The 18561-nt window shown below is 46.0% G+C and overlaps 1 protein-coding gene across 5 annotated transcripts in view; it reads right to left on the reverse strand.

Moving 5' to 3' along the window:
• The window catches only part of eps15l1a (epidermal growth factor receptor pathway substrate 15-like 1a), a 607694-nt gene that overhangs the window by 283736 nt on the left and 305397 nt on the right, over positions 1-18561 (reverse strand). For all 5 annotated transcript variants that reach the window (XM_072482837.1, XM_072482838.1, XM_072482840.1 and 2 more), the window contains 4 exons: positions 10637-10807; positions 8792-8918; positions 8615-8668; positions 7675-7820 (listed from right to left, as the gene is read on the reverse strand). In XM_072482837.1, the coding sequence (XP_072338938.1) occupies positions 7675-7820; positions 8615-8668; positions 8792-8918; positions 10637-10807 (498 nt within the window). The remainder of the gene's footprint in view (positions 1-7674; positions 7821-8614; positions 8669-8791; positions 8919-10636; positions 10808-18561) is intronic.

Below are 18561 nucleotides of genomic sequence, written 5' to 3' on the forward strand. Positions count from 1 at the left end.
CACATTCCGGCACCTGTTCGGGTACACAGAGGGAGAATTCAGAATGTCCAAATTAACTAACAGCACGTCTTTCGGGACTTGTGGGAGGAAACCAGAGCAACCGGAGGAAACTCACGCAGAGACGGGGAGAACGTGCAGACTCCGCACAGACAGTGACCCAAGCCGAGAATCGAACCTGGGTCCCTGGCGCTGTGAAGCCATAGTGCTAACCACTATGCTACCGTGCTGCCCACAAGGTAGATGAGCTCAAGAACCACAAGCGATGCCAAAACCTTTGCATAGTTGGGCTGCGGAGGGAATCGAGGGCTCGCAGGCCACGGATTATCTTGTACGCATGCTGAAAAACTTGATGGGAGAGAGAGCCTTTGACCGTCCACTCCAGGTCTCAGTTGGCCGAACGTACAGAGCGCTGAGAAAGAAGCCGAAGGCAGCTGAGGGCAATGGTGATGTGCCTGGGCGATGCAGATGAAGAGCAGCACCTGGGGTGGGAGCGTGGTCTGAGTATACCCAGATTGGGGCATGGAGCTCGCCAAGCGTCGGGCCGGATTTAATAGGGTCAAGGCGATACTACGGAAGGAAGACGTGAAATTCGGGGTACTGTCTGGTTCGACTATGGATCACGTTTCGAAACCAGGAGTTTTACATGGACACTCCAGAAGTTTTTGCGTGATCACGGGATCGGGAACTTGTAAATATGTTTGACTGGGTTGGACCGTGTTGCTGCCAATTTGCTTGATGGTTCCTCGTGTTTTTCTTTTCATCTTCCTCTATTATTTTCTTCCCTGTTTTTTTTAGTGTTGGGAGTTGTTTGTTCTGGGTTTGTGTTCGTACGGGGTGCGGGGAGGGAGAAGTAGATGTAAAGGGCGAGGCACAGTCTATGATGTGTCAGGTATTGAGGTGGGACCGGGGAAGGTGAGGGCCTTGTGTGGGGGTCACCATACCAGCGGGAAATCCAGTCAACAGGAGCATGGGGGACAAAATGGAGAGGGGTGGGGGACACGTGGTTTTAATTTTTTTCTTTCTTTGGCTGAGATTGGGGGGGGGGGGGGGGGGGGGGGGGTAGGTAGGGTGAGGGTGCTGTTCAGGTGTAGATGTACTCGAGATGATGGCGGTGGACACCTTATGGAGGGCCCATTGGGTGAGGAACGACTACCTGGGGAAGTTGGCTAAGAAATATGGGTGATTTGGGGGGGCTCCCCCAAACCGGTTGGTGACTTGGAATGTTCATGGACTAAAAGGACCTGTTAGGAAGTTGCGTATATTTGCGCATTTGAAGAATCTAAAGGCGGACGTAATATTCCTACAGGAAACTCACTTAAAAGTGGTGGACCAGATGAGACTAATGGAGGGCTGGGTGCGTCAGGTCTTCCACTTGGGGCTGGATATTAAGACGAGAGGGTGGCCGTGTTGATTAGCAAGAAGGTGGCCTTCGCAGTGGGAAAGATTGTGACCGAACCAGGGAGCGGATTTGTGCTGGTGAGTGGGAGGTTGAAAGGTTCCCTGGTGATATTGGGACAACGTGGAATTCATGAGGCGGGTTCTGGCGGAGATCCCGGACTTGGGATACGCACAGGTTGATCCTTGGGGGGGCGACTTTAACACAGTGTTTGCCAATGAGTTTGACTGATCATGTTCTAGACCTAGGAAGCTGTCAGCGATGGCTAGGGAGTTGTCGGGGTTTATGCAACATATGAGTGGGGTGGATCCGTGACGCTTCGAGAGACCACGGGCGAGGGAATTTTCTTTTTTCTCGCATGTCCACAAGGTCTAGTCCTGGATAGAATTTTTTGTACTGGACAAGGCATTGGTAACTGGGTCGGAATACTCGGTGATTGTGATGTTTGATCACGCGCCGCAATGTGTGGATCTACATACAGAGGGCATCCTCTCAGAGGCCCCAGTGGAGAATGGATGTGGGACTTCTTTCAGATAAAGGGATTTGTGAGAGGATAGAGGGGGCCATTTGAAATTAAGTTGACTAGAACAATACAGTTGAGGTCTCCGCCAGTATGGTGTGGGAGGCACTGAAAGCTGTGATTAGGGAAGAGCTCATCTCGATCCGTGCGCAAGGAGTGAGTGTGGAGCAGGCAAAGCAGTGAAGTTGATCAAAAATACTCAGGGGTCGCCTAAGGAGGTGCTGCTTAAGGAACGACACAGGCTCCAAATGGAGTTTAGACTAGTCTCTACTGAAAAGGCGGCGAGGCAGCTGTGTAAAGCTGAGGGATGATATAGGAATACGGGGAGAAAGCCAGCAAGATGCTTGCTCACCAATTGAGGAAACAGGTGGCAGTGAAGGAGGTCGGTAGGTTGAGGGATGAGGGATGTAAAGAGGTAACGCAACCAGAGGGGATTAACAGAGTCTTGAGGCCTTTTACCAAAAATTATACCGGTCGGCACCTCCACCAGGGGATGATGGAAGACGACATTTTCTAAATAGATTGGAGTTTCAAAGGTAGAACAGACAAGAGCGCAAGGGCTGTGGGCCCCAATGGGGCTGCGAGAGGTGATGGAGTGCGTGGAGTCAATGCAGCCCGGGAAGACCCCGGTTCCAGATGGATTTCCTGCCTAATTCTATAAGCGGTTTGGGTCGTGGCTAGGTACCTTGTTGGTGTAGATGTATAACGAAGCGCTGGAAATGGGTGAGCTCTCCTCTCCTTTTCCCCCCCCCCCTCTCTCCTCTCTCTCTCCCCCCCCTCTTAGGTTGTCGCAGGAGTCTATCTCACTCATCCTAAAGAAGGACAAAGACCCCTTACAGTGTGGATATTGCAGGCTGATCTCGGTATTAAACGTTGATACGAAATGTCTGGCAACGGTTCTGGCTACACGAATAGAGGGTTGTGTGCCAAGACATAGAAGACCAGACATAGTTTGTGAGGGGCAGGCAGCTATCCACAAATGTGCGGAGGCTATCGGATATGACCACGATGCCTACAATGGGGAGAGAAGTGGAAGTAGTATGTCTATGGATGCGGAGACTGGATGGCATGGGCATATTCACTTCATGTACTGGAACAGTTTGGTTTGGGCAGGTGTTTGTAGACTGGGTCAGACTACTGTTATAAGGCCCCGAGGGCGAGCAACCTGACTACTGGAGTCAGCTCTAAGTACTTTACTTTGCAGCATGGGACGAGGCAGGGATGACTGCGCTCTGCATTGCTCTTTGTCCTTACAAGTAGGTTAATGAGGATTCGGAAAGAGTTTGGCACCTTCCCGGGATACAAACTCAATATGGCAAAAGGTTAGGTGTTCCCCATTAACACCAAGGGGTAGGAGGGTAGTTTGAGTAAGCTGCAGTTCCATTGGTGAGGTTCAATTTCTGATATCTGGGGGTACATGTGGCGCGAGACTGGGCCCAGCTCCTTAAGTTAAATTTTACGACGATCGTAGAGGAGATGAGGGAGGACATCAAGAGATGGGATATGTTGCTACTGTCCTTGACGGGAAGAGTTTAGACTGTAAAAATGGTGGTTGTGCCAAAATTCTTGTTTGTATTTCAGAGTCTTCCAATTTTCTTGCCCAAGTCGTTCTTTAGGAAGGTGAATAATGATCCTGGGCTTTATGTGGCTGGGGAAGATTCCTCGAACCAAGAGAGCTTTCTGACAGAAAGATAGATGGAGAGGAGGCCTGGCACTCCCAAATTTTCAAAATTATTATTGGGCAGCAAACATTGCCCTGGTGCGGAAGTGGATTGGGGGGGGGGGCTCTTTCTCTTTTTTTCTTTAGGTGATGGGGGGTGGTCGAGGGTTATACTGAATACGAATTTAAGGGGAGTAGACGGGATTGTATTTTCGGACGCTTTGTTGTTATGTTATTATAGTGTCATATTTTTGTTATTATATCACGGTTCATATGTTATGGCTCTTTGAGTTTTTGTGTTTCTGTATATATTTGGAAATACTTCCAACAAACTATCTTTTTTTAAAAAAGACGTTACATGCCAAGTGGATAATGAGGATCCTGTAGATGTAAATATATATCTGGACTTCCAGAAGGCATTTGATAAGGGTCACACAAAAGGTTATTAGGTAAGGTAAGATCACATGGGAGTCGGGAGCATGGAAAGGAATAGTGTGGGGGGTGGATAGAGCATAGGGTGTCCTTATATGCTAACGACTTGCTGTTACATGTGTCGGAACCGAGTGTGTCGATAGGGGGAATATTGGAGCTACTGAGTATTTGGGTCTTTCTCGGGGTACAAGCTGAACCTAGACAAGAGTGAATATTTCGTGGTGTCTCGGTCGGGGGTGGGGGAGCTGCCATTCCGTAGGGCAGGGACTCACTTTAGGTATCTGGGGGTGGGTGCAGGTTGCCTGGGAGTGGGGGAGGCTTCGCAGGTACAACATCTCTAGTTTGGTGGGGAGAGTGAAAGCCGATCTGGCAAGGTGGGATGGTCTCCCATGTCACTGGCGGGTCGGGTATAGGCAGTTAAAATGGATGTGTTGCCGCGATTTCTGTTTATTTTTCAATGCCTACCGATTTTCCTGCCAAAGGCGTTTTTCAGGGAGATTGAGGGAAGGATTACCTCGTTCATATGGGGAGGGAAGGTGGCCAGAGGGAGAAAGGTGCTGCTACAGAGGGGAAGGCAGGCAGGGGGTTTGGGTCTTCCAAACCTGATGTACTACTACTGGGCGGCAAATGTGGAGAAGGTGTGGAGCTGGGTCAGAGGGGTTGACTCCCAGTGGGTCAGAATGGAGGCGAGTTTGGGCAGGGGGTCGGGACTGAAAGCACTCGCAACAGCGCCGCTCCTGATAGCTCCAGGGAAATACTCAGGGAGTCCGGTAATAATAGCTTCATTGAAAATCTGGAGGCAGTTTCGCCAACACTTCGGTTGGGTTTAGGGTCAAGGGAAATGCCGATTCGGGGGAACCACAGATTTGTGCCAGGGAGGTGGGATGGAAATTTCCGGAAATGGGAAGAGAAGAGGATTAAGACGCTAAAAGATTTGTTTCTTAGGGGACAGTTTGCAGGATTGAAGGAACTGGAAGCGAAGTATGGGCTGGAGCAGGGAGAAATTTTTAGATACATGCAGGTTCGAGATTTTGCCAGAAAGGAGATAGAGCTTCCCGGTGGAACCGGCCTCCACATTGCTGGAGGAGGTGCTGACGACAAGGGGATGGGAGAAGGTGGTAGTGTCAGCGATGTACGGAGCTATTTTGGAAGAGGATAAGGCACCACTGGAAGGGATCAAAGCAAGGTGGGAGGAAGAGCTGGGAGAGGTTATAGAGGAGGGGGGCGCGAATCACGTTCATATGTTTTGGTCCTGTCCAAAGCTAGAGGATTACTGGAAGGAGGTTTTTAGGGTAATTTCCAAGGTGGTGCATGTGAAACTGAACCCGGGTCCCCGGGAGGCCATATTCGGGGTGTCGGACCAGCCAGGGTTGGAAACGGGTGCGGATCAGATATCGTAGCCTTCGCCTCGTTGATCGCCCGAAGGCGGATCCTGTTGGGATGGAGAGCAGCCTCTCCACCCAGTGCCCTGGCGTGGCGGGGGGACCTGTTGGAATTCTTGACTCTTGAGAAGGTTACGTTTGAACTGAAGGGAAGGACGGAGGGGTTCTACAAGTCATGGGCATTATTCATTATGCACTTTCAAGAACTGGATAACATCGAACATTAATTGGGGGGGGATGGGTGGGAGGGAGGCTGTGTGTATTAAGGGTGACTATGAGTAATCCCTGATTCCTTTTTGTCATTTGTTTATGTAAACATGCGGGATAATGTTTGGGGGTTGGTGGGAGGATGGGATCGTTGTTATTGATATGGGGATTGACATATTTGTTGCTGATTATTGTTTATTGTTGGTGGGTGTAAATTTGGGAGAAAATGTGAAAGAGGAGAATCAAAATATTTTTTTTAAAGAAGATCACATGGGATTAGAGGTCAGTTATTCGCTTGGATAGAAGACTGGCTAACCGACAGAAGGCAGAGAGTCGGGATAAATGGGTCTTTATCTGGTTGGTAAGATGTAACTAGTGGGGTGCAAAAGGGTGCTGTCCTCGTCCCTCAACTATTTACAACCTACACTAATGACTTGGATGCAGGGATGGAAGGTACTATGGCCAAATTTGCAGATAACACTAAAATAGATGGGATAGCAAGTTGAATGAGGAAGTAAGAAATTTACAAATGGATATAGATAGGTTAGGTGAGTGGGTCAAAATTTGGCAGATAGAGTTTAACATGGATAAGTGTGAGTTTGTCCATTTTGATCGGAAAAATAGAAAGGCAACTTATTATCTAATTGGAGAGAAACTTCAGAGAGCTGTGGTGCCCACGTGCATGAATTGAAGAAAACTTGTACGCAGGTACACCAGGTAATAAGGAAGGCCAATGGAATGTTAGCATTTATTGCTAAAGGAATAGAGTATAAAGGTAAGGAAGTGTTGCTGCAACTATACAAGGCATTGGTGAGACCGCACCTGGAGTATTGTGCAGGTTTGGTCCCCTTATTTGAGGAAAGATGGCATTGGAAGCAGTTCAGAGGAGGTTCACTAGATTGATTCCAGAGATGAGGGCTGTGTCTTGTGAGAGAGATTGAACAGTTTAGGCCCATACTTTCTAAAGTTTAGAAGAATGAGAGGCGATCTAACTGAGGTATTTAAGATAATAAAAGATATTAGCAAAGTAGACGTAGAGTGGATGTTTCGTCTTGTAGGGCAATCTAAAATGAGAGGTTTTAGGATAAGGGTAGCAGATTTAAAACAAAGATGAGGAAAAATTACTTCTCTCAAAGGGTTGTGAATCTGTGGAATTCAGTCACGTCCTTCACATTTCCCACACTTCTGCTCTTACCCCTTTCCCTCCCTCCTGGAACCACAGTAGTATTTCTGTTGTCCTCACCTTTCAGTCCATAAGCCATGGTTTGAAAGGCACAAGACTCCTGTCTCCCACCCTATCACAAATCTTTCTTTGTCCCTGTCTTACCCACCTCTTGCTCAAAAAATCTATTACATATCTGTTTTTTCCAGTTCTAATGAAGGGCCATTGACCTGAAACATTAACTCTGTTTTGCTCTCCACAGATGCTGCCTGACCTGCAAACTATTTTCAGAATGTTCAGCTTTCACTGCGTAGGGTAGAATTCTTTTACTTTAAGTATAAAAAAAAAGGTAATCTAATTGAGGTGTTTGAGGTGATTAAAGAATTTAGGGCAAACGGAGGAAACTGTTTTCTTTGGTGGAGCGATCGACAACAAGGGGACATTACTTTAAAATTAGAGATCGGTCATTCAGAGGGGAAATCAGAAGGACGTAACATTTACGATAGTGGAACTCTCAATCAAAAAAGCTGTTGAGGCTGGGGATCAATAGAAACTTTCAAAAATAGGATTGCTAGATTCTTGTTTAGGTGATTGTATTAAGGGTTATGGAATCAAGGTAGGTAGATGGAATTAAGATACTGATCAGACATGATCTAATTGAATGGAAAAAATGGTCCCTGCAGTTGCATGATCTCCTCTTGCTCTGATATTCTTAACAGTTTATACCATTAACTCTGGTTTTCGTATCCCAGCAACAGATTTCTAAGCTCAAAAGCGAGACAAAATACTGATTTAGTAAATATAGGGAGACAGCAAATGGGCACATATCTCTGAGATCTCTGAAAACAAGCACCAACATTAAAGTAGCTTTTCTATTGCCTCCTGCAAGATCCAACACTGACAAAGCACACTTACTTTAGGTGGCACAGTGGGTTCCCTGCTGAAAGGGTCGGAAGATGACGATGTGAAAGGATCACTCTTTGGAGGCTTCTTGAAGAACTCGTCAGATGATACATTATGGAACGGATCGCTTTCTTTAAATGGATCGGCACCAAATGGATCTGTGCAGAAAATCAAGATCAAAAGGAGCCAGATTTAGCACATGACCACAGGATGCAAAGTAAAGGAAGGATGGAAAATTGGGAATGTACAATGGGCAAACATGTAGAATATCAGTCTGAAATTGAAGAAAAATATTCTGAGGATGCTGGAAATTTGGAAACATTCTGCAATTATGTGGAGAGAAGCCAATGAATGTTCAGAGCAAGGGTGATATAAGGTCATTGATCTGAAATGTTTCACTCTCCACAGATTGCATCTAACCTATTGAGTGTTTACAGCATTTTCAATTTTAAGCTGAGACTTATTGATCAAGTTAAATCCACTTTGACTAGTTCTGGCATTGTGCCTGAAGCATTGGCATCTACAATAACATCTGGAAAACGGCTGAACAGAAACCACATGGCTGATCAATTAATTCCTATTCAAAGGCTAAGATGATTTTGAGTTCTAAAGATGCCTATCACTCAATCGCACTTGCTTTACCAGGGGGTCATTCAATGACATTTAACTTCTCTGCACAATGGATGTTGTGTAGAACCAGGAGGTTCCAGCTGAGAGGTTCAGAAAAACTCACTGACCCAGTGCCAATTCCAACATCGCTGGGAAATGATGGGGAACTATGTTTAGAAAAGGAACAGAAACGGGAGTGTCTCCCACATCGGAAATCAGAAAGGAAATCTGCAATGTGCACAGCAATGAAACAAGATGGCTGGAGGCTGGGAATTACAACACCCTTTAACAGGAAGTGGGTGAACGACAGGCACCAGGGAACAGTGAATTCCAAATATCATACCTGTTGAGGCAGTTGTCTGTTGTTGGGCAAAAGGGTCATTTTGGAATGGATCACCTGTTCAGGAAGCACACAAGAGCACAAATAAAACTTAGATAAATTGATTCATTAATTACTGTACACGGACGGTTAGTAAAAATACCATCACCAAATTTCAGTTTGATAATACAAGCTACTCACTATCTTTGAAGGGATCAGCCCCTTTGAATGGGTCCGTCTTGAAAGGATCTTCTGACTGGAATGGGTCTGTGTGCAGTTCTTGAACATTATTATTGAACGGTGATGCTTTGCCCCTGAAGGGATCATCCTGAACACAAAATAAAAGTCAATCGATTTCCAATGGAAAGTTCACCGATTATCAAAATATAAATATATAATGTATTCCATACTCTGGACACCAAAGGTTGGATTCTTCGTCAAATTAAAATACATTTTTTGTCGAATTCAAATGGTTCTGAAAATCCATGCCTTTCTAATGTCCTCTTGCACATTCCCTGCTAGCTGTTCGCCCTTCGTCTCACCTGCCTCGACTCACTTCTCCCGAAACAGGCTAGTGTTTCTTGGAAGGAGTAAGACTGTCAATTCTAATAAGCAGTGGAATAATCTGGGTCGGGGTATCAGGGAAAACTACCAACATTTGCACATTGCACAAAAAATGGGTGATGTGGTTATCTGCGAAGATGATCCCAAATGACTTTAAGAATAGAGAGACGAGATGTTGGATGAAAAATAATATGAAGAAATGTAATGTGATGTGATAAGATTCCTAAGTTTTAATGACAGAGGTGTAGAGTACAAAAGCAAAGAGGTAATACCATAGCTATAAAAAGTCTTGGATTTGGCTGTAGTTAGAATGTCCAGATACAGGTATCTACTTCAGGAAGCTGACGGTCCCATGGACAGTGAGCAGTAGAAATTCCCCATGATGGTTCCAGACATGAGAAGCTTGAATTTACAGGTGAGATTAAAGAAATTGAGAATCTCTTCATTCAGACAAAGAAAAGATCGCAAAGAGGGATACAAATTCCGAAAAGCTTTGGTGAGATAAATTGGGAAAATCTATTTCTACTTGTCAATGAGCCTGCAACGAAACACATGTATTTAATATTAGCACCAACAATTCAAAGGGAAAGATTGGGAGGAATGCTTTTTGTGAAGAAAGTGCAAGCATTGTTTGACATGGAATGAGAAAGAGCGAAGAAGCAACATCTATAATTTATCCATCTTATTAAAATTCTGATGGTTGGGAACAAGTTCCTGCCTGCAAAATCTGTTTCCTGTAGTTTTGTATTCTGTCATACCTGTCTTTCTCATGTTGACCTTTGTAATGGAAACAGAGTATGTCAATTTGCAGCACTGGCAAGCGATATCACCTCCATGTTGCTACACTCCCACTCAGAGCAATTTATATGTAGCAAGCTGACTTTCCGGTTTCCAGTGTGCCATACCCCATTTGACGATAAACGACATCAGAGTATTCTAAGGACAGAATGTATGACTAAGGTGGACAGTATATATTTGTATAATAGTGATGTGTTTTATTAAAAATCTTACTTCAACAAACCTGGGTCCAAATATCTCTCAACAGCTTACCTTACTTCACCTCAAGTCTTGACTTCACACGTGTAACGTTGTAGGAGATCGAATAGCAGCATTCAAAAGGGATAAATATTAAAAAGATTTAGAAGGATATTGGGAACGGCAGGTGAATGGGCCAAAATGAATCGCTCTTTCAGAGAGGCTGCACAGATACTCCATTCAGGTTGTTAAATTCTATGATTAAATGTTGCTCTGAAACCAACTGGGAGCAGAAGGGTCTGCTTGCTGGGATGGGAATGGTGTTCAACTCAGGCCAATGAATAAACACTTCAAATGGGCATTTTGGAGTTCTTCTGACCAAAAGAACAAGTATCGGCTTCAGCTGGCTTGCTGTTCTTGAGGTGGTAAAGGGGTGGTAAGGTAGGAAAGAGAAAAGGAGAGAATGAAGCCTCTGAAATAACTGCACATCAGAACCTCCCTACCCACCATTGTTGCAAAGCCGCTGTCTCTCTCTGCGATGCCATCGCTCATGTCTGCCAGGTTAGTCATGCTCCCGCCATGATCAGTTAACGAGCCATTCAGTGCATTGCTGTACTGGTCAATGTTTTTACTAACTTCCTGCTGTGAGTCTTGCAGTTGGGAAAGTTTACTTCTCGCCTAGGGTTATGAAAGCAGAAGTGATCATATTAGAGTTGCCATGAAATGTTCAACTCAAATACAATATTTAAGGAAAAACAAAAAGATTTACATCTATATTGTGCGTTTCATACCAATTGGATGTTTCAAAGCCCTTTACAACCAATGATGTACTTTTGAAGTGTACTCACTGATGTAATGTGGGAAAAATGGCAGCTAATTTGTGCACAGAAACTCCCACAAACAGCAATGTGATAACGATCAGATAATGCCCCCTTGCACTTCTTTGAAATACAGTCCTCTGACAGTACTGCACTCAATCGAGTACTGCACTGGAGTGTCAGCCTTGATTTTGGTGTTCAAGCGCTGGAATAGAACTTAGAGTAGAACTCAGAGGCAAGAATGCTCCTAACTGAGTTATGGCCGACACTCTCAGTTGATGCACAGATAGGTCAGAAGCCCATTGCTGTTCCACAGTACTTGGCAAGAGTAGTTCAGCAGGTAATGGCAACTAATCTATACCAACATAGCTCATAAAGATTCCTAAAGTGTATGACACCACCCATTAAAAAGTATAGAGATCTTCAACTTGTAGAAGTGAAGAACAGATGCCAATAAATTGAAGTGTTATAGTCACGCACTTTACTGCCCAAGTATCCTTTCACCACATGTAAAGAGCTAAGAATTTGAAATAATGACAAGCAACGTAACATAAGCAGGTTATGTAATGCAAATAGTTGAAACCATTCTGCCTCCCAGTGGTCACTTTGAAATATGCACATTTGAAAACAATGCCAGTTATCAACTGGGCTGGATCTAAACAGCGGCAAACACACAAAGGCTGAGATCTTTCCTACAAATTAGGAGTAGGCCATTCAGCCCATCGAGCCTGCTCAGCCATTTAATAAGATCATGGCTGATCTGACTGTTCCCTCAACTCTACTTTCCTGTCTACCCTCCATAACTCGACTCCCTTGTTAATCAAGACTGTCTAACTCAGCATTAAAAATATTCAATGATGAGCCAGCTTCCACATTGCTGGAGGAGGTGCTGGCGACAGGGGGACTGGAGAAGGGGGTAGTATCGGCGGTTTACGGGGCTATTTTGGAGGAGGAGAAGGCGCCGCTAGAAGGGATCAAGGCAAAGTGGGAGGAAGAATTGGGAGAGGGTATGGAGGAGGGGTTCTGGTGTGAGGTGCTCCGTAGGGTGAACGCCTCCACCTCGTTTGCGAGGTTGGGGCTGATACAGCTGAAGGTGGTGTACAGAGCGGCTACAAGGGCGAGAATGGGCCGGCTCTTTGAGGGTGTAGAAGATGTATGTGAACGTGGCAGGGGGGCCGCGCAAATCATGTTCATATGTTTTGGTCCTGTCCAAAGCTGGAGGATTACTGGAAGGTGGTGTTTAGGGTAATCTCTAAAGTGGTGCAAGTGAAACTGGACCCGGGCCCTCGGGAGGCCATATTCGGGATGGCGGACCAGCCGGGGTTGGAAACGGGCGCGGAGGCAGGTGTTGTAGCCTTCGCCTCGTTGATCGCCCTAAGGTGGATCCTGTTAGGGTGGAGATCAACCTCTCCACCCTGTGCCCTGGCGTGGCGGGGGACCTGCTGGAATTCTTAATGCTTTAAAAGGTCAAATTTGAACTGAGGGGAAGGATGGAGGGCGTCTAAAATTAATGGGCGTTATTCATTATGCACTTTCGAGAATTGGATCACATCGAACATTAGGCGGGTTGGGGGCTGAGAAGGTTGGGGGGAGGGGGACTGTATGTATTAATGGTGACAATGGGTGATTCCTGATTCCTTTTTGTCATTTGTTTATGTTGACATGCGTGCCAATGTCTGGGGTTTGGTGGGAGGATGAGATCGTTGTTATTGATATGGGGATTGGCATCACATTCGTTACTGTTTATTGTTGGGTGTAAATTTAGGAGAAAATGTGAAAAAGGAGAATAAAAAATATTCAATGACCCAGATTCTACTGTTCTATGGGAAAATAATTCCACATACTAATGGTGCTTGGAGAGAAATTCTCATCTCCGTCTGTTCCACAAGTTCCCTCAGGATTTTATATGCTTCAATGATATTATCTCTCATTCTTATAAATGCCATAAGACATAGGAGCAGGAGGCGATTGGGCCCATCGAATCTGCTCCATCATTCAATAAGATCATGACTGATCGCATATGATAATCCTCAATTCCACTTTCCCATATTATCCCCATAATCAGTAAGGGAATCCAGGGTTAAAATTTGTCTACCTCAGCCTTGAACATATGTAACAACCCAGTCTCTACATCTCTCTCTGGTATAGAATACCACAAATTCACTACCTTCTGAGAGAAGAAATTCCTTCTCATCTCTTGTCTTGAATGGGCGACCCCTTACGCTGGGATTATGCCCTCTGGCCCTAGACTGTCCCACGAGAGACAACATTCTCTCAGCATCTACCCGTCAAGCCCCCTGAGGATCCTATATGTCTCAATACGGTCACCTCTCATTCTTCTAAACCCCAATGAGCGCAGTACAAAACCTACTCACCCTCTCTACTCACCCAGGATCAACCTTGTGAATCTTCTCTGGACTATCTCCAATACCAATATATCTTTCCGTAGATAAGGGACAAAACTGTCCACAGTATTCCAGGTGTAGTCTAACTAGTGCCTTGTAAATTTTAGCTCAACTTCACTATTTTTATACTCCATTGAAATGGATACAGTCCTAACCTATCCAATCTTTCCACACAAGAAAGGCCCTTCATCCCAGGACTCAGTTGTGGAATCCTTCTCTGAATTTTTTCTAATGCAATTATATCCTTTCTTAAGCAGGGAAACCACTACTGAACACTACTATACTCCAGATATGGTCTCACCATCCTGTACAACTGTAACAAAACATCCTTACTTTTATATCCTATTGCCCAAGGCCAACATTCCATTAGCCTTCCTAATCACTTGATGCACCTTATACTAACTTTTTGTGATTCATGCCTTATAGACAGTATCCCAGATACCACCATCACCATCCCTGGGCATGTCCTGTCTCACCGGCAGGTCAGACCCAGCAAAGGTGGCGGCACAGTGGTTACAGTTGAGAGGGAGTTGACCTGGGAGTTCTCAACATCAACTCTGGAGTCAACAGAGTCTCATAGCACCAGGTCAAACATGGCACCAGGTCAAACATGGCACCAGGTCAAACATGACACCAGGTCAAACATGGCACCAGATCAAACATGGCACCAGGTCAAACATGGTCAAGGAAATCTTCTGCTGATTACCACCCACTACACCTTTAATAAGGACACAGAGTCCACACCAAAGTACACAACCTTCCTGGTCAACCTTATATACACTGGATAACTGAGATACGCCACCCCAAGTGGGGGAGCCCATACTCCGCAAGGAACATGGAGAAGATAAGCTTTCCCACCCTTAGGTCCCGTGCGGGATATTACAAAACCTCCTCAGCTAGATAAATTGTACTCCTCCATATTGAACACCACTTGGAGGAAGCACTGAGGTTGGCAAGGGGGCAGAATATGCTCTGGATGGGGGATTTCAATGTCCATTGACAAGAGTGGCTCAATAGTTACACTACTGACTGACCTGTCCAAGTCTGAATGGACATAGCTGCAGACCAGGTCTGCAGCAGGTGGTGAGGGAACCAACAAGACGGAAGAAGCTACTTGACCTCATCCTCACCAATCTACTAGTCACAGATACATCTGTCCATGACAACCATCTGTCCATGACAACCGTGACCACCTCAGAGTGCTGTGGGGACAAATTCCAGAAATTGAACAAATCTAACACACGAGGAGCTGAAGGCCATCAGCAGCAGAATTATAGGCAACCGCAATCTGCAACCTCATGGTCAGGAATATGCCCCATTCTACCATTACCTCCAGTCCAGGGGATCAACCCAGGTTCAATGAAGATTGCAGGAGGGCAAGCCAGGAGATCACCAGGCATACATAAAAATGAGGTGAGAAACTGGTGAAGCTACAACTCAGAACTACTTGCCTGCCAACCAGCATTTATTTTTTTTATAAATGTTTTTTATTGGGTTTTTGAACAAAGTATATTTACCGTTATGTATACAGGATAAGAAACATATATATATATATACACACATATATATATATATATAGAAGAGAAGGGCACACCCAAACATACCAAAGAAAAGAAAATAGTAATTGTAAAAAAAAAAAAAAACAATAAAAAATAAAATAGGATAACTGTTGGGTATTGTGCACCAGCTCAACGGCAGCAACTCTGTACAACTGGCAAAATTATTTACAACACATAAGTAGGCGACTGTTTGCGGGAGGGGGGGGGGGGGGGGGGGTAGAGAGACCAGGGAGGTAAATACACATTTGGGTACCGGAGAGACAATTACAGTGGGCAATACTCGAATGGTTTGGTGTTGTTGTCGCTTGCATCTCCCGGACGGATCTCGCTGCCGTCTCGCGCTCACCGCCGCTTCTGCCGTTCCTCCAGTCTTTCGTCTTCATTCTCCTCGTTCCCTACTCCTGGAGGTGCCATGTTCGTTAATGTATCCCGTGCCTTCCTTCCGGCTCTCATTTCCCTGCCTCCCTCCCACCTCCCTGGTTCTCCTCTCTTGTTCCCTGTCTCTTCCCTCACCCCCTCCCGTGGTTCGCCTTTCTTTCCTCGTAGGTTTAGCTTTTCGACCCCCCCCCCTCCTCTCCCAGTCTATCTCTCCCTTTCATGCTTTGGCTACTTTCCCCTGATTCTTGGCTACCTGGCTATTCTTCCTCTTGTTCATTGGCCACAAACAGGTCCCGGAGCAATTGCATGAATGGCTCCCATGTTCTGTGGAAGCCGTCGTCTGACCCGCGGATGGCGAATTTGATTTTCTCTATTTGGAGAGATTCCGAGAGGTCGGACAGCTAGTCTGCAGCTTTGGGTGGTGCTGCTGACCGCCAGCCGAACAGGATTCTGCAGCGGGCGATCAGGGAGGCAAAGGCAAGGGGGTCCACCCTCCTCCCCAGGAATAGATCTGGCTGGTCCGAAACACCGAAGACCGCCACTTGTCGGGCATGGCTCCACCCTCATCCCCACCACTTTGGACATTGCCTCGAAGAAGGCTGTGCAGTACCCCGCAAGTCTGGGGCAAGACCAGAACATGTGCGCGTGGTTGGCCGGGCCTCCTTGGCACCGTTCACATCTATCCTCCACCTCCGGGAAGAACCTACTCATACAGGTTCTTGTTAAGTGGGCTCTATGTACCACTTTTAGCTGCGTCAGGCTGAGCCTTGCGCACGTGGAGGTGGAGTTGACCCCACGCAGTGCTTTGCCCCAGAGTCCCCACCCTATTTCAATCCCCAGGTCCTCCTCCCATTTCCTTCTTGTTGCGTCCAGTACGGTGTCGGCCCTTTCTATCAGTCGGTCATACATGTCACTACAGTTTCCTTTGTCTAGTGTGCTTGCGTCCAGTAGTTCTTCCAGTAGTGTCTGTCGTGGCGGTTGTGGGTACGTCCTTGTCTCCTTTCGTAGGAAGTTTTTGAGCTGTAGATACCTTAGCTAGTTCCCCCTGGCTAGCTGGAATTTCTGCGTCAGTTCATCCAGTGTTGCGACCCTGCCGTCCGTGTATAGGTCCCTGACTGTCAGTGTCCCTCCGTCCTGCCCCCACCTTTTGAAGGTGGCGTCAGTCAGTGCTTGTGTGAACCTATGGTTGTTGCAGATGGAAGTTTTGTCCGACATTTTGGTCAGGCCAAATTGCTGTCGAAGTTGGTTCCAGGATTGGAGGGTGCTGCCAACCAACATAAGCAGCATGTGATAGACACGGCTAAGCGATCTCACAACCAACAGAGCAAATCTAATCGTAAATGTTGGTGGGCAATTAAACAACTAACTGGAGGTTCAGGGTTCACAAATATCCCCGTCCTCAATGATTGGGGGATCCAGCACATCAGTGCTAAAGACAAGGCTGAATAATTTCTAATAATCTTCAGCCATACGTATTGGGTACATGATCCATCTCAACCTCCTCTTACTGAGTTCCCCAGCATCACAGATGCCAGTTTTCAGCCAATTTGATTGACTCCACATGATATCAAGAAATAGCTGAATGCACTGGAGATTGCAAAGGCAATCACAACATTACAGGGATAGTACTGAAGAAGTGTGTGCCAGAACTAGCTGTGCCCCTAGACAAACTCTTCTATTCTAGTAGAGACAACACTGGCACCTACCTGGCAATGTGGAAAATTACCCAGGTACGTCCTGTCCATAGAAGCAGGACAAATCCAACCTGGCCAACTATCGCCCCATCAGTCTACTTTTGATCATCAGCAAAGTGATTGAAGGGATCATCAACAGTGCTATCAAGTGGTACGTATTTAGCAATAACCTGCTCACCGACACTCAGTTGAGGTTCCACCAGGGCCACTCAGCTCCTGACCTCATTACACCTTAGTTCAAAAACGGACGAAAGAGCTGAACTAAAGAAGTGAGGTGAGAGTGACTGCCTTGACATCAAGGAGTCCTAGCAAAACTGGAATCAGTGGGAATCAGGGGGGAACATTTCCACTGTTGGAGTTGTGTATGGCAGAAAAGAAGGTGGTTGTGGTTCATGGATGTCAATCATCTCAGTTTCAGGAGTTCACCAAGACAGTGTCCTTAGCCCAACTATCTTCAGCTCCTTCATCAATGACCTTCCCTCCATCGTTGTGGAATTTTCACTGATGAGTGCACAATGTTCAGCATCATTTGTTACTCCTCAGACACCAAAGTAGTCCGTGCCCTCGTGCGACAAGACCTGTACAACACTCAGGTTTGGGCTGATAAGTGGTAAGTGACATGTGTGCCAAACAAGTGCCAGGCGATGACCAAGAGAGAATCCAACAATCACCCCTTGACATTCAATGACATTATCATCACTGAACATCATCCTGGGAGCTACCATCGACCAGAAACTGAACTGGACTAGCCATATAAATATTGTAGCTACAAAAGCAGGTCAGAGAATTCTGTGGGGAATAATCCACGTCCTGACTCCCCAAAACCTACCCCACCATCTACAAGACAGAAGTCAGGAGCGTGATGAAATATTCCCCACTTTCCTGGAAGCTCAATACCATCCAGGACAAAGCGGCCCGCTTGATTGGCAGCCCATCCACCGCCTCCAACATGCACTCCCCCCACCATCAATACACAGTGGCAGCAGTATACAAGGTGCAATGCAGCGACTCACCAAGTTTTCTTTGAGAGCACCTCCCAAACCACCTTCAACAACAACCTTCCAAACCAAGGATATGGGCAGCAGATACCTGGAAGCATCACCACCTGGAAGTTTCCCTCCAAGTCACACACCATCCTGACTTGAGACATTTTGCTGTTCCTTCACTGTCACTGGGTCAAAGTCCTGGAGCTCCCTCCCAAACAACACTGTGGGTGTGCCTACACCACATGGACTACAGTGATGCGAGAATGCAGCTCATCACCATCTTCTCAGGGACAATTTGCAATGGGCAATAAAATGTCGGCAGAGCCAATGGTGCCCACATCCCATGAAAGAAAAGAAAAGGCACCAGGACACCCAGATCCTTCTCACCACAGAATTCTGCAATCCCTCACATTTTAAAAATATTTCTATTGAAAACTTTTTAATTACAAACAGATAACATGATATCAAACAGGTGCTTCAAATTACAATGTAAAAAGAACTTAATTATCAACCAAGAACACAACCAATCTTAACACCCCAACATTGAACTAAAACCCCTTTTACAACTGACGGTGACTAACACTTTGAAAAA

Source organism: Scyliorhinus torazame, chromosome 18, assembly GCF_047496885.1.
Source record: "Scyliorhinus torazame isolate Kashiwa2021f chromosome 18, sScyTor2.1, whole genome shotgun sequence".
NCBI lineage: Eukaryota > Metazoa > Chordata > Chondrichthyes > Carcharhiniformes > Scyliorhinidae > Scyliorhinus > Scyliorhinus torazame.